The sequence below is a fragment of the Fusarium solani genome, assembly GCF_023522795.1.
Source record: "Fusarium solani strain SB1 chromosome Unknown bctg00000000, whole genome shotgun sequence".
NCBI lineage: Eukaryota > Fungi > Ascomycota > Sordariomycetes > Hypocreales > Nectriaceae > Fusarium > Fusarium solani.
In genome coordinates, this window is record NW_027072157.1 from 4,487,464 (window position 1) to 4,511,165 (window position 23,702).

General features: G+C 54.1%; 7 protein-coding genes across 7 annotated transcripts; 2 read left to right on the top strand and 5 right to left on the bottom strand.

Moving 5' to 3' along the window:
- Positions 1 to 5,103: 5,103 nt before the first annotated feature.
- Positions 5,104 to 6,409, top strand: MRS44_001421 (uncharacterized protein; the record flags this gene model as incomplete). The annotated part of the gene is made up of 3 exons (XM_046273429.2): positions 5,104 to 5,229; positions 5,284 to 5,508; positions 6,089 to 6,409. The coding sequence occupies 3 exons, from the start codon at positions 5,104 to 5,106 to the stop codon at positions 6,407 to 6,409; spliced, it is 672 nt and encodes a 223-aa protein (XP_046138313.2).
- Positions 6,410 to 9,416: 3,007 nt separating this feature from the next.
- MRS44_001422 (uncharacterized protein) lies at positions 9,417 to 15,272 on the bottom strand (the record flags this gene model as incomplete). The annotated part of the gene is made up of 4 exons (XM_046270542.2): positions 9,417 to 14,282; positions 14,344 to 14,720; positions 14,842 to 15,206; positions 15,253 to 15,272. The coding sequence occupies 4 exons, from the start codon at positions 15,270 to 15,272 to the stop codon at positions 9,417 to 9,419; spliced, it is 5,628 nt and encodes a 1,875-aa protein (XP_046138312.2).
- A 424-nt stretch (positions 15,273 to 15,696) lies between these two features.
- MRS44_001423 (uncharacterized protein) lies at positions 15,697 to 17,142 on the bottom strand (the record flags this gene model as incomplete). The annotated part of the gene is made up of 2 exons (XM_046274910.2): positions 15,697 to 16,735; positions 16,784 to 17,142. 2 exons carry the CDS (start codon positions 17,140 to 17,142, stop codon positions 15,697 to 15,699), a joined length of 1,398 nt encoding a protein of 465 aa, XP_046138311.1.
- Positions 17,143 to 17,489: 347 nt separating this feature from the next.
- On the top strand, positions 17,490 to 18,703 carry MRS44_001424 (uncharacterized protein; the record flags this gene model as incomplete). The annotated part of the gene is made up of 8 exons (XM_046274909.2): positions 17,490 to 17,503; positions 17,562 to 17,651; positions 17,702 to 17,833; positions 17,883 to 17,927; positions 17,975 to 18,147; positions 18,197 to 18,285; positions 18,333 to 18,437; positions 18,485 to 18,703. The coding sequence occupies 8 exons, from the start codon at positions 17,490 to 17,492 to the stop codon at positions 18,701 to 18,703; spliced, it is 867 nt and encodes a 288-aa protein (XP_046138310.1).
- Positions 18,704 to 18,749: 46 nt separating this feature from the next.
- MRS44_001425 (uncharacterized protein) lies at positions 18,750 to 19,463 on the bottom strand (the record flags this gene model as incomplete). The annotated part of the gene is made up of 1 exon (XM_046274908.2): positions 18,750 to 19,463. One exon carries the CDS (start codon positions 19,461 to 19,463, stop codon positions 18,750 to 18,752), a length of 714 nt encoding a protein of 237 aa, XP_046138309.2.
- Positions 19,464 to 19,982: 519 nt separating this feature from the next.
- On the bottom strand, positions 19,983 to 20,483 carry MRS44_001426 (uncharacterized protein; the record flags this gene model as incomplete). Its single annotated transcript, XM_065623697.1, has 1 exon — positions 19,983 to 20,483. The coding sequence occupies one exon, from the start codon at positions 20,481 to 20,483 to the stop codon at positions 19,983 to 19,985; it is 501 nt and encodes a 166-aa protein (XP_065480129.1).
- Positions 20,484 to 21,128: 645 nt separating this feature from the next.
- MRS44_001427 (uncharacterized protein) lies at positions 21,129 to 23,543 on the bottom strand (the record flags this gene model as incomplete). Its single annotated transcript, XM_046273428.1, has 2 exons — positions 21,129 to 22,526; positions 22,575 to 23,543. 2 exons carry the CDS (start codon positions 23,541 to 23,543, stop codon positions 21,129 to 21,131), a joined length of 2,367 nt encoding a protein of 788 aa, XP_046138308.1.
- Between the last annotated feature and the right edge of the window lie 159 nt (positions 23,544 to 23,702).

The window sequence follows — 23,702 nt, forward strand, 5'->3', positions numbered from 1 at the left end:
CTGGGGCCACTATGCATGTAACCTGTTGGGCCCCCTATCGTGAACTCATGAGGGAGTTTGTTGGACGATCCTAGAGAAACCCGCAACTCGTATCGCAGTGAACCGAGACATCAAAGTTGGAAGGTGACAAGCAGAAAGCTGGGGCGGATGCGGCAACAATCACTTGACTGATACGCCATGTGCCAGGGTCCCCCCGAATGGGTCTTGGAAGACAGACGCAGACGCATGATAAAGGTTGCGTAGGGCCGCTAGTTCGGGCCGCAGCCGACTCCAAGAGGATACATACATGATGTGTTGAAGTGACTACAAGAGGGCCGAAGTTTCTCGACTTTCTTCTCAGTCTTTGGGGGCTGGACTAGCACAATGCCGGCGGCGGAAGGACTTGGGGTCGCATAAGGGCCGCATGAGGCTTTCCGACGGGAAGATCCTAGGGCCGCAGATGAAGAGACCAGAAGAAAAAGGACCAACATGCTCGGATGAGCGTCGCTTCTGTGCCCTAGGGTCTGGCGTCTTGGAGCAGCGAGCGGTCAAAGTGCCCGTAAAGGACCAAGGCTGTGTGTGCAGTGCTGTAGTCCATAGGAAAAGATCGGAGCGAGAACTACGCCAAGGCCCCAAGAGATGGTGATATGAGTCTTGTTGCATGCCGATCCATCCATCCAATGCGTTGTCCACTCACTTCCAAGCTCAGGGGGAGCTTATCCGCGACGCATAGTGCCGAGCAAAGAGGCGCAAGACATGAGAGATATTCCAGCGACCAACCCAACCCAACCCAACTCGAGCAGGTCGAAGAGCAGGGGCCAGCAACCGCAGCCGCAGCCGCAGCGGAGATGAATGAGAGCATCGTGTGTAAGTAGGCGTCCGAGATCCGTACAGTACCTACAGTGCAAGTGCAATACAGTTAGTTAGCTCTTGTGCAAGCGGAGTGAGCCGAGGTTGTTGACTCTCAACGGCGTAGAAGCCAACTTGTCGAGTCATCCATTGCCAGAGCCTGGAGAGAGGGAGTGCTGTGATGGCGTTTCATGCGCGTCGCTTGAGGTGAGGTGTGAAGAGAGGTGCAGAATCGTACAGCCGCGCGCCATCACACACCACCACACCCAACCCCAACCCCAGGAAACGTACCTACCTAGGGCAGGCAGGGCAGGGCAGGGCAAGTACAGTAGCAAATCGGCCCCCACTGACAATGAATGACCAGGGCATGGAGGTGCGGCCGCCGTTGGGCACTGTGTCTAACGCGCGGGTGAGCAGAACCAACACAGTGTGATCATGGCTGCATGGTACGGCTGAATGGCCTCCAAGCTGCAACCTCCAAGCGCCCCATGACAGGGGTGGTGCCTGCCTCATCCAGTCTAAGCCCCAATCATGGCTCTGGAGTACTTTCGGGGGAAGGAACAGGAACTCCTGTAGCTGGCAGCTGGAGGAGCTGGACCTGCCTTAGCATGTAGAGAAGGATGTACTACGTAGTAGGCAAGCCAGGTCAGCACTGTGAGGAAGGAGCCCAGATACTGCAAGGTACCTTCCCAGATACTCGATTTCCTGCTGTTACAGGGAGCCAGAGGTACCTGCCTGTCATCCTAGACCCTTTAACACCTGGACCTGACATCAACTTCGCCCACCACCACTACATCAACGTCGACGACATATACTTTTCCACTTCGGCCCATCCCATGACACAACAAAGAAGTGGACTCGCTCGCAAGCACGAGGCGGTGGATGGGCACTCGAGACACTGCGGCCCGGTCGGTTCCTCCTCGCATGGACCTCTCCCTTTGTCTTCTTTGTCCTCGACCCTTCCTGCCATGATACCTGGACGCACAGTTGCACACACACTCGCACACGCACACACGCACCCACATAGCTCGCAGATCCAGGATCCCGAGTAGGCAAGCCGGCAAATAGTCTCTGGCCAGGGCATGGGCATGGCATCATATGGCACAGCACGGAACAGCGCAGCAGACCGCAGCAAGCACAACACATAGCACAACACCTCGGCCAAAGTCGAGTACATACCTACCTACAGTACCTTCGGCAGGGCCAAGCTCAGCCATGTGTGACAGGCCTCGGCCGCCATGCGTCTAGACATGCAGTAACGCGGAGATGCCGTGATGCTATCCCGGACTAGACGCTGCCCGTTTCCGCGTGCACGACCAAGAAGCAACGGGCAGCAAGGGACGCATGCGCGAGCGGAGAAGAAGAGGAGGGCAATCAAACGGCCAGAGAACAAAGACCAACTCGGATTGTGCCGCCGGCAGTGCGTGCGCGGCTGGCTGGAGCGATCCTCTTCGTGTTCGATGCAGACGTTGCCAATATCAGGCGCAACCGACACACCCTTCTCCTGATGCCTCGAGGCGGCCGTTGTTGGCTTGTCGTGGACATGTTCACGGTGTGCTCTCGGCGGCCCGCGCGCATGAGTTGGGCCCGTGTACGTACCCACATGGATATCGCCCCGAACAAGCCGCCCTGGCGCAGTGAAGGCCAGAACGCAAGGCCCGGTTCCTCATCCGCCGCGTCAATTAGATGAGCAACGATCCCATCGCAGTGAGACAGTCCCTTCTACACGCGCGTATACGCACACATGCATGTACACCATGACAGCGAGGTACAATTCTCAGGTACTACATACGGCCCTTCGGCCACAACACCAACGGCTATGGCTGATGACCAAGGCTCAGGGGGCCAACGCCAATCCCGCAGCACTCTTTGTTCCTGTGCCTGATCCTTTGATTCATCGCCGCTAAACGGCCCTATGCCTCATGGCTAATCTACAAGGGGCTTAACCATCTCACCTCGCGGATCATGTGCAACATCCGCTAGCTCCACAGGGCGTCTAACGCTCCAAGCCCAGCAAGCCAAGGGACAAGGAAGAATGGCGGCGGCGGACCCTGCCAACACACGCTTGCGCAAAAGAAGTTTTTTTCCCCTCGAGATGTGCCGAAGAACAAATCGGGGGACGGCCAAGGAACGTTGGGGGAGCATCCGGGGGGCCCGCATTCATCAAACTGGGCGAGTGCTGTGGCGTCATGACACATGCTGTACAACCCGTGCCTCCGTTGAAGTCTTGGTTGGCCAACTTGGTTTCGACAGCGGGAGAGGCGAAAGGGGGAAGGCTGTGAAGGAAGGCTGTCATGGCCATGTGGCAGTCGAAACAAGACACAGCAGAGAGCAAGTCTACTTGACGACGGTTGAGGACGCTGGACAGCATCATGGCGGGGAAAAAGCTTCACCCTGATCATCTCGAGCTAAACTCGAGTACGAACGAGAAGACCAACTGCTCATGATATTGTGGGGGTGTACATTGACAGAGCTTGGGCTTGTGGTCCGTCATCAGAACAATGTGTCGTAGGTACCGCGGCAGCATCCGACACCAGGCCTCGTCTATCGATCGAACCAGACACTGGCATGGAGCCAACGTTGGCTCATATCTCCGACGCAAGAGGCACAATGTGCAAAACCAACTGCTGAGCAATCCAAACGGACGCACCGGTCGAGTCGACAGAGATACGGGGCAGATCATGGCTCCGTCCCGTGCCGCGCCTCCGATGAACCCTTGTATGCCAATGGCTGTCACCAACTCGAATTACTGTGGCTGACCCAACTTGTGGTCAATGAAGCACGCACAGGGCGGTCATTGACCCATTTACAGATGCTCAAATTCTGGACAATGGTGTCAGGTGCTGGGTCTGGGCCCCGCGCAAGCAGCAGTAGAGGCATAGGCATCACCATCACCATCCCCCGAGGCTTGCGCAAAGCACATCGCCATGGCTCGTCCCATGGGCCGCGGCCATGATGTGGGCTGGAATCTCGAGAGGATGCATGATGGTGGTCCCCCCTCCCCTCGATGCAGAAGAACATGCTGTGGATGCACGATGCCCCATCACACAAAGGGCCCCCATCCATCCACATCTGAACCCAACTGTCTCTCTGTCTGTCTGTCAAGCCGCACACGGCGTGGGATTACCATAACCGCAAGACCCCGGCCCAGCCGCGATGCAGTTGGTTTCTCTCCGCAAGTGGTTGTGGACTGATGTGCCTTGACGTAAGTCGACTCTCGGGCAGGACCTGCCAACATGGTGTTGCGGCGTGCAGGCGACCTAATCTGGAGCTCGGAGGCTATATCTCCTCTCTGGAACTTGGGGCTGTCCCCTCCCTGGACCTCCCTGGACCTCCCCTCGTCTCTTTTTCGCGTCTCTTTGCGGGGACGGATGGCCGAGAAGGAAGAGGAGCAACTAACAACACACTGCCGCCAACACGCACGCCCCCCCTCGCAAGGCTCACGCCCCTAGCCAGCCAACCTTGCCCTCCCTTGACCAACTAAGGTAGCTGGGTAGCTAACCAACCCTCCTATCTAACCAACCCAGCTCCCGGCCTCTGGACGTCGGGGAGGTGCAAACACGACCAACAATCTCGATTCCTTGCTCGGTGGCCGTTGCGAGGGTTATTTCGACTTTGACGTCGCGGCATCTCCAAGGCCTGCCTGTGCCCATAGTGTCATGGACAGCAAACATCCTCGCTCTCTCACAGCCGTTTCCAGTCTCTCGGGATCGTATCACCAGCTATATAAGGACCGACGACATTGTCCCTCTTGTCAATAATCACCACGACTCAACTCGGCAGCGTCTCTCACAATCACACACACATACACACACTTGTTCAGCTCATCACGGAGCAACACCAGCCTTTACAACATCTCTTGATCCCTCTTCTTGTTGGTCAAACCCCAACCAAGCCAAGTCATCCTCCCGCACTGCTAGACCTGGGCTAGCCATCCATACCTACCTCCCACCACCTACCCAAAGGCAACCAGCCTATTCTTTCCCCACGGCACACAAAGCCTTTCCCGTCGGGACGAGTGCAACCAAACTCACTCACACAAACTTTTCGGATAACGGCTAGGAGCAGCCTGTCATCTGTCAAGGACGACTTTAGCTGTCGAACTGAAGCGCACCTCGCAAAGGGCAGGTATATATATCTGGAGCTTTGAAGACCATCTGAGGCCCTCTCCTCGTTCAGAATCAACACGCTCGTTGTGATTCAAGACTCGGAGACTCTGATTTGATCCTTGATTGCCTTGCTTGAGCCTGCTTCTGCCACCAAGGACTGCCCATCATGTGCTACTGGAAGACGACTCAGCTCTGGACTCTGTGTGGCTGCACAGTTTCGAGCCTTGACCCTCAGCCCGGCACCAACTGCCAGTGCAAGAGCAACATTACGGACCAGGGGACTCAGAAGTGGGTGGGCTACTGCATGCGTCCTCAGTGCCCAAACCCTCCTCAGACGACCTAGTAGGTTGGTACTCAAATTTCCCCCTCTGCAGAGGCTGCCGAGGTGACGGTTGAGCTGACGAGCCACGGACGGCAGCGACCCGCGGCATCCCCGAAGGAAGGGCGAGAAGCTCTGAACGGAGCAGCACTGGCACGCGACAGCGATGATGGTGGTGCTCTACAAGCTTCTATGCCTCCCTCGGGCTGGACGGACCCTTCACCGGGCCCAGGAGCTTTTGTTTCTTTACACGTTGGAACCCTAGAAGGATTGTTGTATCCCCGGAGTTGTTTGGCGACAAACTAGGGCTCCCAGAACAACGACTCGCAAGAGAAGACAAGACAAGACAGACAGACAGACAGACAGACAGACAGGCATGACAGTCATTTCCGGAGTCTCGAAGCACTCACTCAGCTCAGCATCAGCGTCGGGTCATTTCACGTCTCCCTCTCATCAACCCCTCATTTTCCAGTCATTGTTCTCTTTTTGCTGCTTCCTTATTCACACTTCGTTTCTTTGACCAGTTTTGCTTCGCATCCTTGCGCGGTGCCTCGGACAAGCCTGGATTGGATGGACCCTATCGAGCAATTACAGTGTGTGTTGGTGGTTTTGGGGTCGGGTGGAGTGGGTGGTATTGGATCTTGGGGGGTGTGCAGCTAGGGACTGGGATCCCTGGTGCTTGGTGTACCTACCTACACGACTGGAGGGTTTCCTTCTTTTTTTCTTTTCTTTTTTTTTTCCTATCTCTTTTTTATTCTCTCTCGTCCCTTTGGAGGATGTTTTCTCTTTTTCTCTCCTCTCACATTTAACATCATGTTACACGTTTCTCAAGACATCTATGATCAAGACTCAGCTCAACCCCGGTGCACCATTACCATTGCTCGCCTCGATAGGTCCCCTGTCTATTGAGGCTTGCTGTGAAGTCGCTTTAGCCCTGAACAAGGCCCACTCTCAATGGAAGCTTGGCCGCATCTGCGACCCGCCACGCCACGGCCATGGTCACGGCCCTGCCAGGCCAGGCCCAACTCACGAGTTCACAACCAACAGCCACGGCCAACGCATCAACGCTCCAGAACATGTTTCACTTTTTTCTTCTGCTCTGTGTGTTCTCCCCTCTGGCCTTGTTCACAGCCTCACGTCTCGTCTCGAATAGAGTGTGAGGTCAGTCAGGGGGGGCCAAATGCGCCTTATGGGCGTTTTTTCATCTGATGCCTTGCCTTGGACCAGGAACAGAACCGATTGATGTCACTGCCGCGATGAGAGCCGCCCCTCGGTAATACCACCCAACCCAACCCATCCCATCCCATCATGGCCCATGCTTGTTGAGCGGGTCTCATTGATTGACGGTTGGCATCCGAATGCACCGCATAGTACTTACTGTATGTAAGTCCACCGGTGTCCACGAGCGAACGAACACCACCAACCAACATGGTTGGTCTTGCATCAGCGACCAGTTCTGCAGCCGGGCCGACAAGACTTTTTTTTTCACTCAGCTGCTACTTGGACACGAGGCACATGGGAAAGGGGGAGAAAGTGGTAAAAAGTTGAGAAGACAGACAGACACATGCAGCAGCTCAAAAGATTGACAGGCTGCCCCGGTTCGTACCCAGGCTTAAGCGCCGACACCCACACATGGACCGCGTCTTTTTTCACTTGACCTCTAGTCTCTGATTCTAGTGCGAGTTCAGTCGACCTCATCCAGGGATGAGACGGGTTCAAAGATCGGTGTAAAATGGGACCATGGCACCCATTGGCACACACCCGCGCTCAGCGCTCCTGTCGGTCGGTGAACGAACAAGGCCATTTTCCCACCGCACGCACAGGGCAGGGCAGAGCAGGGCAGAGCAGGGCCGGACAAGAGCCCAAGGCGAGCACAGGTATCTCGTTCAAGCGACTGTTGGCCTCTGCTCTCGTGCTCCTGGTCACTGGTGTTGGTGGAGAGTGGGCGCCACGCATCGGTGCACGCAGATGGTCGGAATCATGTGATGAAGAGAGGTCAGATTGGGGGCCAGGATGAGGGTTTCACCAGACTGACTTGTTGACTGAGTCTTTGTCCTTGTGATGGATGACGGATGAGCAGGATCGTCACTCCTTTCCTCCTACTCCTCCTTGAGATGTCGGGGATAGTTGCTGCTCCCCGGTGCTTCTCGCTTGGCATGCGTTTTTGCACAGCCGACCTGGCTGTGGAAACAAACACGAGATAGACTCTGGGAGGAGGAGTTTTTGAAACTGACACAGCCTCTTCAGCCTCATTGCAGCCGTTTTATCCTCGATCCTCCTCAGATCCTCATGATATCATAACCTTTTCAGCCCTAACACGCGATGGTTCCTTTTGTTTTTGCTATTCTTGGGAGCTGAAAGACGAAACCTGTTTTTTGTCTTGTTGTATCTCCTCTTGTTGTCCCTCTATCAATTGTACGCCCCGAAGAAGCCGTTGTCCCACAAAAACGACTTAGAAAACTCTCCGCCCCCGCCCCCAAATGCACACTCCCGTCCAACGAATGGATGTCGTGATAGCTTCTGCCTGCCCTCACTCACAGCCCTAGGTACAATGCACTCCTCCTCCTCCTCCTCCTCCTCCTCCTCCGGGCTCCTCCTCGGGCTTCTCTCCCCTCCCCGCATCTCGCCTAAATGCCGTGTCTTTTTACGGGCCCGTGCGGCCGATCGGCCCATGATTCCCATCTGTATCTATACCCGACTTGTCTTTTTTACCCTTTTCTTTGTCCTTGCATGTACAGACTTGTTGGTTGCACTGCATCCGGGCAGCATCATCACCATCACCATCACCACATAGTCGTGCCTCCTTTCACAAGGTTCCCACTCGGCCTATTCTAGAGACCTCCCCTCTCCACCTCGTCACTTTAATCAGCCTTGTCGTGGAGTCTCTCCAGTTCAACACGGACTCCCTTGCCCTGCTCTCTTCTCCTCAAGGTCGCAGCCGACGCGGCCCGCGCTTCTGCTGTCATGTCACGTCCTAACTCGTCGGGTCGCACGAGCGGCTGCGCTGACCAACAGCCAACCATGGGGCAAACGCACGCAAATTATGTCCCGTTCAAGACGAATATACCCAAGAAGAAAAAAGTGTTGGGCGGGATAACCTCGTCGTCCACATACGCTGGGTACACTTTTTTTTTTCTCCTTGCCTCTCTTTTTTTTTTCAATTTCCTTTTTCCGTTCCGTACTTGTTCATGTGCCTTGTCTCACGAGAACAGAACTTTGTACACAGGTTGACAGCATTTCGTCCTTGTACATAATCTCTTGAAGTGACCCTGATGAGTCTTGGCATAAGGATGGTTAAACAGTCGGAATGTCTTCTCCTAATTGAAGATGACTTCTAGATCATTTTTGAAGAGACACTAATAAACATTCAACAAGAAATTAAAAGAGATCATGAGCCCCCATCATGTATATCATGCAACGCTTGTTCAATTACTACATGTGACCCAACAAGAGCCACCAAGAAAACAATAACTACACATCCCCAAAACTGGATCAATCATGCAGTGCATCACCAGACAGACTGGACTACAGTCAGACTCGGAGTCCGTCTCACAACACACACTACCTACGCATGCATCATCAGAGAACAGAGGGTATAAGGGCTCATTTGTTTTCAAATAGGCCAATCCATTCCAAAATTCTGCAAAGCTGAATGTGTGTCATCACCGCCTGTCTGTCATGCTGCGTCCGCAGTCTTGATTCCAATCTGGATCATCATCCCTATATGTCATTGCCTCTTCCCCCTCCCCTCCAATTCCCTTCCGTCCCCTTCCTTCGCCAACCCCCCATCGCTATAGTACAAGTCAGCTATTACAATGCCCCGTATCTTATTCTTTTGTTTTTTTCTCTCCTCCCCCTTCCTTGTTCCTCGAATGCCCATCTGGCCCTTCTCGGAATTCCATCCAGCTTCCTCCGCCCTCGTCGTGGTTTTCTGATTTTTCTTGTATAGTCTGTACCAACTTCTTTTGCGGGTCTATGATGCTGAAAGAAAACCCCCCCTGACCAAAGAACCATGCGGGAAAAAAAATGAAATGACAACCTGTGCCACGTTTGCATTATTCAATCAAAAAATTATTCGTTTGACGGCGAGTTGGGAGAACTGCTCCGTCTGTGTTAGCCCATCGTCTCGGCGCTCCTCCCCGGCCAAGCTGATCAACTCACTACTGGTTTCCAGAAGATCCCGGACCAGGTGTACGAGGAGAGAAAGCAGGTGACGTGGGCGAGTAGCTTGGGCTGGTTGGCGACTGCTGCGCACCAGGGCTCCTCTGGTACGGGCTTGTTGGCGAGTAGGCCTCGGGAGACGTAGGAGACCACGTGGGAGATGCCGGTGAGTACGACGGCGAGGTAGTTCCGCCTGCGTGGATGTTGGGCGACGCTGGGCTGTAGTTGGGGCTTGCCGGCGAGTAGTTGGGAGACGTGGGAGAGTTGAACTGCGCCGGTGATGTGGGCGAGTAGTGTCGAGGCGACGACGGCGAAGCAGGTGAGTAGTTCGGCGACGACGGGCTGTAGTTGGGGCTCGCGGGGCTTGTCGGCCGCACCATGGGCGACGTAGGCGAGAAAGAAGGCGATGACGGGCTGAACGAAGGCGATGTGGCATACCGACCCATGCCACCATCCACAAGAGGCGATGTGGGCGAGTAGGCATTGGGTGACGTTGGCGAGTAGCCTCCTCCAGGTCCGAATGGCGACGTTGGCGATGTGGTGAAGGGGCTGGTTCCTCCGCGCATCGCGTACGGGCTCATCGCAGTCGATCCACCAAAGCCGTACTCAGTGTTGCCGAAGCCAGCAGGAGTATCCGATCCAGCACCCTGGATAGGAGAGAAGTTACCAGCTGCTGGCGAGCTGAGGCTGAGGTAGCCTGAGTCAGCCATGGGAGAGCCTGTGTCGTATGGCGTTGCTGCTCCCTCGCTCTCTCCTCCCTTGACAGGCATACCAGGCATCAAGCCCATGCGAGAGTTGTCTGAGATGACAGTCTCGAGCATCTTGGGGTCCAGAAGGACATCAAAGTTGCCTGTGCCCATTGGCGCCATCTGGCCCAGCATGACGTTCTCCGAGATACCACGGCAGTCATCCAGCTCGCCTGACGCAGCAGCCTCGAGGAGAATCTCGACCGTCTCCTCGAAGGAACAACGCATCAGAGCACCAGTGTCAGCGCGGTTGATACCGTGTCGGGTGACAGCCGAGATGGAACCTCTGTACGTCATGACATCTGTCAGTAGCGCAATGTGACGATGGTTGACGTAGGAACCGTCGAAAGCCAACACGTTGGTCAACTCCTTCACCAGCGCGGAACGAGCCGCCTCGATACCAAACACCTCAACCACTTGCCACAGGTCGTTGGTGTATGTCCGGGTCGCATCAACGCCGTCAACTGCCAGCACATCACGCAGCGCCGAACCACTCGTATCCAGGTACCACTGGGTGCATCGTGGGTCGTCCTTGATGGCAAGCAGTGCTCCATCGGGGCTCTCGACGAGTCTGGTTCCCTTGGTAAGGAAAGCACGCTCGACGCCGTTGACGCCACGAAGAGTGAGCGTATCCAGAAGATGCGCCTCCAGTCGCTTCAGCATGACATCGTCCTCCATTCGGCCATCGCCATCTTCGTCCTTGTCACCAGCAGAGACAGTTCGGATGCGGATCACCTGCTCGTCGGCGTTGTTGTCACTGAAGATGACAGCCAGATCAGTGGGGTACTCCTCCTTGATGCGCTGAGCGACGTCATCGATCCTGATCTCTTTATCGAGCAGCTTCTGTCGATCAAGCGTGATACGCAGAAGCCATCGCGACTGTTGGTCGATGCTGACCTGCGTGTCATCAGGAATCATGAAGTAAGACTCGACCATGTCCATATCTTCAGGAATGTTGGTCGACTGGATATCGGGGTCGTAGTAGATCTCAGTAACCGCTGTCACAGAGCGAAGGTTGGTGTATTCCACCATGCTTCGGAGCTTCTTGGCCTGTTCCTGTCGAGCAAGCGGTGTGTTGAGATACACAGCCATGCTAGGCGTCTTGATGTTCTTGGCCAGGTTGAGAATTTCCTTGAGACGGGGCACACCCAGAGTGACGTTCTTGGAAGACACACCGGCGAAATGGAACGTGTTCAGTGTCATCTGAGTAGCAGGCTCACCGATAGACTGAGCAGCCAAAACACCAACCATTTCGCCAGGGCTGACAAAGGCCCGATCCCATCGGTTCCGAAGCTCGCCGATGACATGGTCGAATGCGAGCTTGTTCAGGCGATGCTCCTTGACCACTTCCTTGAATGCCAGACGAGAGCGCAGCAGGCCCTTGAAGAGAATGGTGGCATTCGCATCTGCCTCTTGGGAGATGGGGTCGGTACCGCGAACAATCTTCATGTGGTCGAGCATGTTTTGCACGGCGGGGATAACGTCAGAGGGTCGCAGGTTGCTGCGATCGTTGGCCTTGACGTTAAACACACGCTTGGCCGATTCGATGATTCGAGTAATGTTGAGCGGCAGCTGCATCATTTCCTCGTTCATCTTGGCTTTGTTGATCTGTCGGATCACCCGACGGTCCTTGAGCAAAGCCTCCCACTCGGTATCGAGAAGGGCCATCGAAGGCCTATCGCCAGTCAACTCGTTACCGAATTCGTAGTCTTGCTTGAACCACTCGGGAGGGTTGGCAAGATCCAGTCGGTACTTGGCCTTGAAGGCAGCATTGGACATGTTGAGGATCCCCAGCTTCTGCTTCTCGATGCACATAGCATCCAGACCATCTTCGCCGTAAAGGAACTGCACAACATCGCCCAGTGAGTTTCGGACGGTTCCATCGTAGCGCGCAGACAGGTCTTCTAGGGCCTTGACCAGTCGTCGCTGAATATAACCTGTCTCGGCAGTCTTGACCGCAGTATCAATGAGACCTTCTCGACCAGCCATGGCGTGGAAGAAGAACTCGGAAGGAGTCAGACCACGAAGATACGAGTTCTCGACGAAGCCACGGGCTTCGGGCGAGTAATCATCCTTGGTGAAATGGGGCAGTGTGCGATACTTGAATCCGAAGGGAATACGCTTGCCTTCGACAATCTGCTGACCCACAAGCGCAGTCATCTGCGAGATGTTGATGGATGAACCCTTGGAACCTGAGGAAGCCATGGTGACGGCGTTGTTGGAATCCTTCAAACTCTTCTGTGTCGTAGTACCGGCCTTGTCACGAGCCTGGTTCAGAGCCATCGAGACCTTGTTTTCGAATGTTGCTCGGACATTCATACCGGGGAGAGCCTCAAGCTCGTTGGCAGTGGCCATGGCGGTGAGGCGAGCGACTTCAGCCTTCTCCTCATCAATGTGCACCTGAACCTTCTCAATGGTTGCCTTGTCGGGAATCGTGTCACCGATACCGATACTGTGACCGTTGTTGAGCAACCAGTATGTCACAACCTGCTGAACACCGTTCAAGAATGCCATGGCACCCTCAGCTCCCAGCTCGTTGTAGCTGATGTGGACAATGCCACCAGCCGCCGCACCAACGATCTTCTTGGTGGGAAGACCGTACATGAGTTGACCAGCTTGAATTAGAATGCCCTCGTCCTTAAGGGGGGCATCCTCCTTCTTGTCGTTGCCGTTGTGGAGGGTCACTTCCTTGGGGATGACCATGCTGATGAGCTGCTTGCCAGTCCACCGAGGGCGGGGCTTGAGAATGGCTGGCTGAGGAATAACGCCATCCCAGTTAGGAACCCAGAGCATGCTGTTCATGATCTGCTCCTTGGTGAGGAAAGTGTCTCGACGGCAGAGCTTGTAAACTCCAGCAAGCGAGTCCTGGACAATACCCATGAGGGGACCGTTCTTCTGGGGTGAAACAATGTTGAGAGGCACCAGGCAGAGCTCTTTGACTTCGGCGCGAGTCTCTTCGCTCTGAGGAACGTGCAGGTTCATCTCGTCACCATCGAAATCGGCGTTGTAAGGAGATGTGACAGACAGGTTCAGACGGAAGGTAGAGTACGGCATGACGCGGACACGATGTCCCATCATGGATTCCTTGTGCAGAGAGGGCTGACGGTTGAAGATAATATAGTCACCATCAATCAAATGACGCTCGACCTTCCAGCCGTACTCAAGAGAAATAGCACCTGCGCGGCGGTGGTGCCGCAGATCAATTCGTTGACCATCTGCTCGAATGACGTACTTGGCACCGGGGTGCTCGTTGGGGCCGTTCTCGACATACTGATGCAGCCGACCGATGTTGTAAGGTGTGACGGTTTCGGGGTAGGTGAGAGTTCGAGCGATGCTGCGAGGAACACCGACTTCGTGAAGTGAAAGATTGGCATCACCAGTGATGACAGTACGTGCCGAAAAGTCGACACGCTTACCCATCAGGTTACCTCGCAGACGACCTTCCTTGCCCTTTAGACGTGCTCGGATGGCTTTGACGGGACGTCCACTCTTCTGCAGAGCGCGAGGCTGCCCAGCAATATCATTGTCCATGTAGGTGGCAACGTGATACTGCAACAACTCCTCGAAGTCCCTGGCAATGTGTGCAGGTGATCCTTCACGGATGGCCTGCTTGACATTTCCGTTGGCGCGGATGATATCACCCAGCTTGTACGTCAAATCATCTTCGTTACGCATGCCGGTGCCGGTGCCGTCCATGGAGATACTGGGTCGGACTGGAGGCGGGGGCACAGGAAGAACGGTGAGAACCATCCACTCGGGGCGGGCGTAGTCTGAGTTGAGACCCATGTCCCGAAGGTCCTCCTCGGTGATTCGCCTCAAGATGTTGTGAGCCATCTCGGGAGTGATGGGCGTCGTCTCTCGTCGCTTGCCTCCTCCCTCCTCCACAACATCGAAAGCGGCCTTGAGCTGCAGAGCGGCCTGTCGGACGTTGGGCTGCACGTTGCCGCAACCGCCATGGCCTTCCACGGGACCCAACTTCATGCCTGGGGCGAATTCCTCATCCTTCTGCTTTGGTTCGTCGTTGTCACATCTTCTCTTCTTTTTACAGACTTCCCAGACGCGACTGAAGCGAACTTTGGGATCTCGAGTAGCGATAGCTGCGGCGAACTCGGGATCTCTCTGAGAGGACGAGGTTAGCATCAAAGGGTTAAAGAGTAGAGCTTTATGCAGTGAGACCAACAGTATCGGCTAACACTTTGCTACAGTTGTGGCAGACAATCTCCAGAATCTTCTTCACCTTCTTGATGAAGCCGGGGTGGTAGACGGGTTTCGCGAGTTCGATATGGCCGAAGTGACCAGGGCACTCGCCCATAGCTTGAGTGCAGGTCTTGCATCGGAATTGTCGATCGATGGATCCGAGGAGCGGGTCATTAAGGCCACCGTCGCGGGGCTTGGTCTTGTTCTCCTCCATGGTCTCAGGGTAGAGGATGTGGCAGACACTCATGTTCTTGATCTCCTCGGGGGACATCAGTCCGAACTGAATCTCTTCCACTGTCTTGAGCGGAGCGCTCGAGTGGGTGAAGATGAGGTTCGCCATGGTGGCGACTGGCGGTGGCTCTGACGTGAACGGAAAAGGAGCGTGAAGCGAGAGCGGAGGTCAGAACGCGCGCCAGAGAGCAAAGGAACGCGAAAAAGTCGAAGAAAACGGGAGAAAACTGCGACAGGGCAAGTATTGTACCGCGCAAGGTTGCAAAATCGATGGCAGAAGCCTTCAGATACGATTGCTGGATGGCGCTGAGCAGCAACGCCTGTCCTGGCCGACGGCCCAGGAGAACCTCAGGCTGGTCTCCCCCGTCGCCGCCACCTCGAAAGTCGCAAGGGATCGAAAAATCGCGGTCGGCGATATCGTCGGTCGGTCGTGATCGGTCGGGAAGCTGCTTCGATGCGATGCGCGCGATGCCCGACGCGCGCTGTGATGAAGTTGTGCGATGGGCAAAAGTTTGTCGTGGATGAAGCGAGAAGGTCGGGGGAAGCCTGAAAGATTCTGGACTTGAGGCGGCTGGCGGACGAGCGATGGCGCTAAGCCACTTTAGGATGTTTGAGCTTTGTCGGTGTTGCCTGAGGCTTGGGAGAGGCTAAGTACCTCTACTTTGGTGCACGCTCTTCCATGCTGACTAAATTGCGGTGGAGACAGCTGCAACGCGTTTTAATGAGCCAGTCACGCTGATTTTTTCGGTTCATCAGAGGCTGCACCCGCTGGCCAAGTAGCTCTACTTTCGATGTTCCATAATCACCCTCCTCTGACGTTGCACCGGTGACTCAGCTCCGGCTCAATGCCTTCCAATCAATTCATGTGTGTTCAGCAACGTCGCGTAGCCATAGGCAGCAGATGTTCAAGATTCGATTGCGCCGCAAAGCGACGTTTTTTAAAGTCAAATTCATGTCAGGACCGGCAATGCCTCGTTCTCATGAAGTCGGTGACTTTTGCGCCATGCAGCTCTAGCTTTATCGCAATGCGACAAAGGCCACCCTGGCTCTTTGTCGCGTCCAACTCTCCCCGCTCCAGATCCTTTGTCCAACACCGTCGCCGCATTCAGCGCTTTCGGCTTCTAGAGGCCTTGGTTGCTGTCTTCTTCACAGGTGCCTTTTCATCCAAATCGCTCTGACCCTCTCCAGGACTCCTACGTCTCATGGTGCCGGTCGACACGGCGATAAATTCATCCTCGCTGTCGCTCTCGCCCAGGTTGAATAGGATGGGCATGCGAAAGCTCTCTCCTTCGTCCAGGGCCTTGGATCGATCCAATGTCAAGACATCAACCTCCTCGTCCTCGGCATCGAGCCGCCGTCGGTGGATTTCCTCTTGTGCATAAATATCGAACTCGTCCTCCCGCTCGATGTACTCGACATTTTCCTCCACCTCTGCAAAGTCCGGCGCCAGCGCAGACCACTTCTGTGGGCTGATTACAGACCATATATATATCCGGCCCGTCTCCAAGCCGCATGCGGCCAAGAGAGCGCGAGCTGGGTGCCACTCGATAACGCCCTGTTCTTCTTTCGGGTCCTTCAGCATACAAACCAGACTGCCGTGATTGCGTTCCCAGACGTAGAGCTCGTGGTTGTTATACGTCGAGGCTGCCACGTATTCTCCGGTTGCACTGAAAGTGACGTGGTTCCATGACAGCTTGTTGACAACGTCTTGAAATTTGTGCTCCAGGGGAATCTGTAATGTATCAAGATCCAGGTTTTCGACCGACAGATTAGGGACTCGAAATGTCCGGATAATTCGATCTTGCGAGTTGACCAGCAGCTCGCGGCCCGATCCTGTCATCCGCATCGTAGTAATAGCTCCCGAGCATATCTTTGCGGAGAATATAATCTCGTAGGACTTGGCGTCAATGATGTTCAGTTTTCCTTTGTTCGTTCCGGCGAGGATGTGGTCTCCAGTAATGCTCCAGATGGCACATGTGGTCATTTGCTTGGCATCCTCCTTTGCTTGCTTCTCTCTGAGAGCTGCGTCGCCGTCGGTATTCGATCGCTTCGGGGCAGAAGGGAGGATGTGTTTGATATCGACGGGCTCGGAAACATCGACAAGAACGGGCTGCTCCTCAAAGAGCGCTGCCACGAATTGCAAGCTGTCGCATGTCAGCGATCGCACGTACGTCGATTCAACGCCCACTTACTGATTCCATGGATGAAGCTCGGCCATGTACGCGGGAGCGCGAAAGCGAACCTCGCGCAGTCTCTTGCCATCCTGGAGATCCCAAAGGATTGCTTTCCATCCTTGACAGGTTGTGAGGAGGTATTGGCCACACCTTGACCAGCTAAGAAACGTGATGCTCTTGTTATGACCTCTCAGCTTCCTCGCAACACCCATAGTTTCGAGGTCCCAGACTACCACGGTGCCATCGACTCGACCGGAAGCAAGGTAATCGCCCTTACGGTTGAAGCGCAGAGTAGTCGCATGTCCAGAGCGGATTGTATTGGTGATGTTTTCGGGGTAATCTTGAAGAAGATAGTCGTCAGAGAGCAGAAGATTCATGATGAGGCGACGCTGGGCCTGGGCGTCAAAGGATAACTGTTGAATTAAGCTTGTCGCGTTCCATGGAGGGGGAGGTTAAGTTGCGAGCGTCTCCAAAAATCGGCTTCAGCCGCGTTGGAGGCAGGTCCAGATCTGCAAGGCTACAGCTGCCCCAGAGCCCACTCTTGGCCCAACACGCCCTGGTGTGCAAGCAACAACAGACTCTGTACCTTCTCCACACGGCCTGAGCTGCACTAACAATTCTCACAAAGCCCCTCTGATTCACAAACACCAGACACCATCAAGTGTGAGACTCTCCGCCAACACTCGTTTACCTGCGCTGGACTCCGGCCCAGAGACTCGCAAAGATGGCAAACTCCAAGTGAGTTTTGAATCTATGTATTTTTTTCAAGTGTTCCCTGTATCTAATGCCTTGCAAGATTCGAGTACGTCCGTACTTTTGAGACGACAGATGCTCTACTGCCCAACACATGGATCGTGGTTCGAGTAGACGGGAGAGGGTTCACAAAGTATACTCCACATAACTCCCGATACCTAGTGCATTGCTCATGATGAAAAGGATGTGTGCCAAGTATGGTTTTGAAAAGCCAAATGACCGAAGAGCCTTGGATCTCATGAACACGGCAGCCAAGGCGGTTGTGACTGAACTGCCCGAAATCACCATCGCCTACGGTGTCAGTGACGAATACAGGTTCATTCCCACGAATCTCTTTTATGACTTTCCTGATAACAATTCATAGCTTTGTCTTTCACAAGGCATGCACTCTGTTTGAGAGAAGAGCCAGGTACATGGTTTGCTGACACTTAGAGACGTAGCTAATATCCGTCATAGCAAACTTGTCAGTACTGTTGTCTCTACCTTCACGGCCAACTATGTCTTTTCTTGGTCGACCCATTTCCCGGATACCCCTCTATCTTCACCGCTTCCAACCTTTGATGGCCGAGCCGTTTGTTACCCCAGTGTTCAGAATCTCCGGGATTACATGAGCTGGCGTCAAGTAGACTGTGAGCGTTCAGCTAGCATTACATGGTCGATATATCTCTAACGAAGTAGGCCACATCAACAACCTGTACAACACAACATTCTGGTCTCTAATTCAACTTGGAGGCTTGGACAACAAGGAAGCCGAGAGGACTCTTGCTGTAAGCGGATCGCCCCTGAATGATTGGCACACTAACATCCTCTACAGGGCACCCTGGCAGCCGACAAGAATGAGATCCTCTTCTCACGGTTCTCGATCAACTACAACAATGAGCCCGAGATTTTCAAAAAGGGCAGCGTCATCTTCCGTGATGTAAGTTTAGAGACTACGTCTCAAGGACAATGCTAACATCTCTACAGTACGAGCTGGTCGATCCCAACTCGCACAACATCACGCAAACCATCGACGCTCAGGCAGAGCCGGTTCAACAGTCCAAGTCCCAAAAGGAGAAGGACAAGAAGAGCCGGGCCAAGGCGCGTGTCGTCGTGGAGCATCTCGACATCATCAAGGACGACTTTTGGGATCGAAGACCCTGGCTCCTTTCCAACAAGCCAGGCAAGATTCCAAAGGAGACGTAAAATATACATCTATAGGGGTATCATCCAAAAAAAACCTTTGATCGACCTAAACTCCGCAAAGATGCTTTCGCTGTGTATATGTTGCCAAACTCCGAATCTCCATGTGCCCTTTTATTTCGCAGCCTCCTTCGCTCTTTGTCTCCTCTTCCTCTTTCCTGGCTCGTCGTCGGCGCTTCTCTTCGTCGGCGTCGCTCGAGTCTGCCGATGACTTGGCCGACCGTGACGACTTTCTCGACTTGGATTTGCGCTCTCGGCGCGCAGCCTTCTCTAGGGCGCGCTCCTCCTTGCGCTTTCGCTTGGCTTCCTTTCGCGCCCTTCTCTCTTCCTTGGTTTCTTTTCGAGGCTTGTTGCCGTTGGCCTTCTCGGTGTCTTGTTGGTCGCTAGTATCGTCCGAGGAAGAATCTGTGCTCGAGTCCTTGATCTCGAGCTTGTCTATGGTGCCCTCAAGGAATCCTCCTCGTACAAAGGACGAGTAGACCGAGTATTTGCCAAGGTTCTTGTCGATAACGTTGAGCTTGCCAGTCGTGATTGTCTGAACCACCTTTCCTTTCTTTGAGGTGTCGAGACCCTTGAGCTGCTCGTCGAATGCGTTCATCCACCATTGATCGCTTGTAAAGTGTTGCTTTTGACCTAATCCTTGCGTGTTGTCTTTGCGATTGAGTAGTAGGGGTTTCGCGAGTCCGATCGAGTCGTCGGTTTTATGGAGTGAGTGACCAGTTCCTCGCCACCCCTGGGAGGAGAGGAGCGCGTGGGCGTTCATCTTGACGGTTTCGATGCTGTTGAATATTGCGACGAGTTGTCAGGTGGTGTCGGCCTCGACGTTCATAGGGAATAGACTGAACAAAAGCTGGATGGTCAAGGAAACTCAACTTTCGAGGGTCCAGACTAGGATTTTTTTTAGCGGGGCTGGGATCTTATCGTGCAGGTTGGCTTATCAGCATGTCACGACGAATTACCCTGGAGCTTCGAAGGGAGAAGCTCTGCGACCACATGCAGGGCACTACGATATAAAAAGAAACAGGAACGATAAATTTCAAAGTCATTTGTTCCAGGGTAAAGCAAGTATTTGTCCCAGTATCAAGCAAATAATATTCCTGACCCTTAATCCTTAGTTCATTGTCCTTCGCAACCATGACGCCCACTGTCCTGTTAACCTGAGCGTTTGCCATCCCTCCTACCAAAAACAAGGCGTCTACCCTCCATCTTCTTCCCGATGGCTCGGCTCGTGAAGGCCTTAACCTACTTGGGAAATTTCGTTGAATCTCTGCTCAAACTTCTTCTAAAGCTTCTCCTCAAGATTCTGCTCAAACTGCAGAAGCCTTTCGTCCAGGATGCCAGGCAATGTGTTGCGCAATTCATTGCGCACGACCTCGGTCAAGATTCCAGGCAATTTGTCGGGCAATTGCTTGTCAATCCCATCGCCTATGGCCTCGTTCAAGATTCCGGGCAAGTGGTCGGGCAATTGGTCGGGCAATTGCTTGCAGACTTCTTTGCTGACGGCTGCAGACAGCCCTGAAATCTTGAATTCAAATCTATCGTTTGTATTGGCACGCTTTGCTGGAGGAGGAGCCGTGGCTGGGGTTGGGTTAGCAGGCCGTTTTGTTGCTTCATTCGCGTCGCGCTTTGCCCCTCGCCCCTCGAACTCCTTAAGCATCTCCACGAAGTCACGGGTCTCCTGGACATCTTCGGGGTCGCTGCTCTTGGCTTTCTGGGCGTCGTTCGCTGATTCCACAGACTTCACAGCTGGGTCCGCCGACCCTGCTTCCTTTGATCCGACCATGGTGATAGGTCGAATGAGGTGTCGTGATTTGGTAAGAAAGGCGGTAGGACAAGGAGGTCGATAGTATTGGGTGATGTGACAGTCGGTAAGGACGTGGGGATAACCTCAAATCAAATGACTCCAGAGAGAGATGACAGGTGCTGCCTAGAGTAAGTTAGAATCGCGAGTTATGGTGCGGAAACGTGTGGGATGGGATGGTCAGAATGCAATACCTGGCGGAGCTCTTCAGGAGGAAGAGGTTGTGAAGGAGAAGAAGTTGTTGAGATGAAGAAGAGGTTCAGGAGCGAGTTTATATATTGGTGGTTTGCGGGGGTCGGTGATTCACAGCCTCACAGCTGTCAGTGATTCAGAGCCTCGGCGTTTGTTTGTTCCTGCTGGCCTTCCCCTCTTCCTTGGAAGTGGAGATGGATGTGGAGGGGAAGAAGTTGTTGAGAGGAAGAAGTTGCGGGAACGGTTTTTTATATCGCCGTGGTGTGTGAGTGAGTGATTCACGGACTCACGATTTCAGTGGGATATGGAAGATGTTGAAAAGGGGTGACTTTATGCTTCCTACACTGAAACTCAAAGATTCCTCGATGCCCTACCCCTATTCGTATTTGTCCATCTAGTTGGTCTAACTCTCTCAGTTTATCATCATCTGACTGCTTATTTCGAACTCCCATCTGTATCGTAGTTAACCATGACGATGCCCCCGAACTCTTCGTCGTCGCTCTTGTTTGACTCTGGTGTCCAGGGTCGGTCTTGCTTCCATGCCCATGATGATAGATCTTCGTCTGTAGGCTCTGTCGGGCGTCTTGGCAGGGGAGGATTAGCCTCCCTCTTAGTCTCGGTTGGGCGACGAGGCAGACTGGGTGCTGCCTCCTGCTTTGGCTTTTCTTCGTTGGCCGTAGGACGTCGAGGGAGCTTCGGCGCGGGCTCCTCGTCGTCATAGTTGGTTGGACGCTGAGGAAGAGGAGGGTTTTGAGGCTCAGAGTCCTTGAACTGCTTGTCCTGGACTGGAGGCTGTGAGGGAGACACAAGGCCGGGCGGGGAGATGTTAAGCCCACGGAGATCACTCGCAATCTCTTCCTGACGAGGTGACTGAGCACTCTTCCGTTCCTCATATGCCGGCGCTCCATCAAAGTTGAGCAAGTCACCCTCGGCCTGGTGTTCCTTCATCTTGATGAGGTCATCCTTCTCGATCTCTGCTGCCGCCTTGACGCCCACGAATCCACACTTGCGAAGAATCTCACCAGTAAGGTCCGGATAGCGCAGATGACCGCTGACGGACTCGCTCAAGTCAAGATTCTCAATTCCTTCGACATCTGGGATCGCTTGCAAGCCGGCAACTCCCATAGAGAGACTGTGAGCTCGGTAGACAAAACCGAGGATAAGATCGTTCTCAGAGAACACGTTGAAGATCTTTCCAGAGACGACAGTGCGAAGCGTACGCCAGTGACCGGGTGCCGAAGGTGCGGGTGCTCCAATCAGGACAACAGTGTCGACGAGTCCAAAGGCGTGGCGCTCGGCAAGGGACTGCAAGCAAGCATGGATAGCCGTGGCACCAAGGGAGTAGCCTACCAGTGTTACAGGCCGCTCGCCTTGAACCTTGTTGATGAGGGCATCCGCTAGAAGCTGGCCAGCCTTGCGAGACCGGTTGTATGCGTGGTTAAAGGGGTTGTCAACGTTGGAGGCGGCAGCGAGCAACTGGATAGGCCAAAGGGCGGCAAGAAGAGTTGCGAGGACAGTTCGCTTCAAGATCTCAAGCTTGAGCTTCTTCCAGGCAAACGACTCGACCAGGGTACGCAGTGCATGTCCGAGGGCAATAAGAGTCTTCATCTCATATCGGAGGGCAAAGACCTCGCTATCGTCACTCATGATGCGCCATGGCTTGGTGACATCTTGCTCGGAGTGAAGCCAGCCGTTAATTCCAATGGTGACACGGAGGCGGCGTTCTTGCTCGGCTTGCGGGTTTTCGGCATTGAATACCTCTCCCCATTCTTCCTTGAGAGGGATGAACCGGAAATCTTCGACTTCCTTGGCGTACTTGTCCATCATCTCGCCCTAGTTCATGGTCTTAGTATCTTCCAGTGGAACTGACTGGGGACGTACCGTCATCTTGGCTCCGTATGCGCCAAATAGAGCGCCAACAAGAGCGCCGTTCATCCAAAAGATTCCGAGGAAACTGGCAACACCTCCCAAGCCTACGCCACCCATGATACTACCGACAGCGCCGGCAACCAAGGGGGCAGCCAGGCCTCCAGTTACACCAATAACTGCCGCGCCAGCCACGGAAGCGAGACCAACCTTCCAGAATCTGTTGAACTTGTTATCCTGTCGGCGCTTGGCTGCTTCAGCCTCGGCAGACATGACCTCTTTCTGCTTATCCCCATTCTTAGAGGACTCGAGAAGGGCCTTGGCGATTTCAATCTCTTCGTTGATGATAAAAGACTGTGAGAGCTCTAGTGAGGAGGCAAGGTAGAGTGCCAGAGCTCGTGTGTGAGCCGAATACTTGCCCGTAGACAGAATGAGAAGCAAGATGCATGAAAGAGCTTCCTTTCTATCCTCCGATGGGATAGTTGTCAGTCTCGTCGGGATGGGGTGGTACAGAGCCTGGAGCGAGGTGACATCCTCCAACTTGTCGATCTTGGTCTCTCCGAAACTGATGAGATTCTCGCCTTCTTCAGGTGTGTCGAGCTTCTTTTGCTCCAGTGCCTGCTGGTGCTTGCGTCTCTCTTCCTGGATTTTCTGATCATCCTTGACACGGATAATCTCTTCAAGTTTAGGCATAAACTCCCGTTTCCATTCTGCCAGGTGCTTCAGTGCGGCCCTCTGGATGCGAAGGGATTGGGCTGATCTGTTTGGCTGCTGGACGCGCGCCTCGGGATCTTCGTCCCTGGGTGTTGAAGGTCCACTCTCATCACGAGGGGTAGACAGAACAGGGCCCAGCTCATCATCAGCAACGTCGAGCTGAGAGCTCATAAAATCAGTGATTTCATTGACGAGCTTCCAGAGAGCTTGGCGTCGTGCGGGGTTGAGGCTGATGACGATCTGTCGTGGATCCGAGCATGTTGGGGCCATCGTGATATCGGCTCGTTCCCCGGGAACGGTGGAGATGGTGTTGAAGTAAAGTTACGATGTCAGTGGGAGGGTCTTCTAGCTTGATATCGAACAAGACAGCTAGCTTCGCAACAAACAAGAGTTACGTTGCGAGATCGAGTGGTGACATTCCCTCCAAGC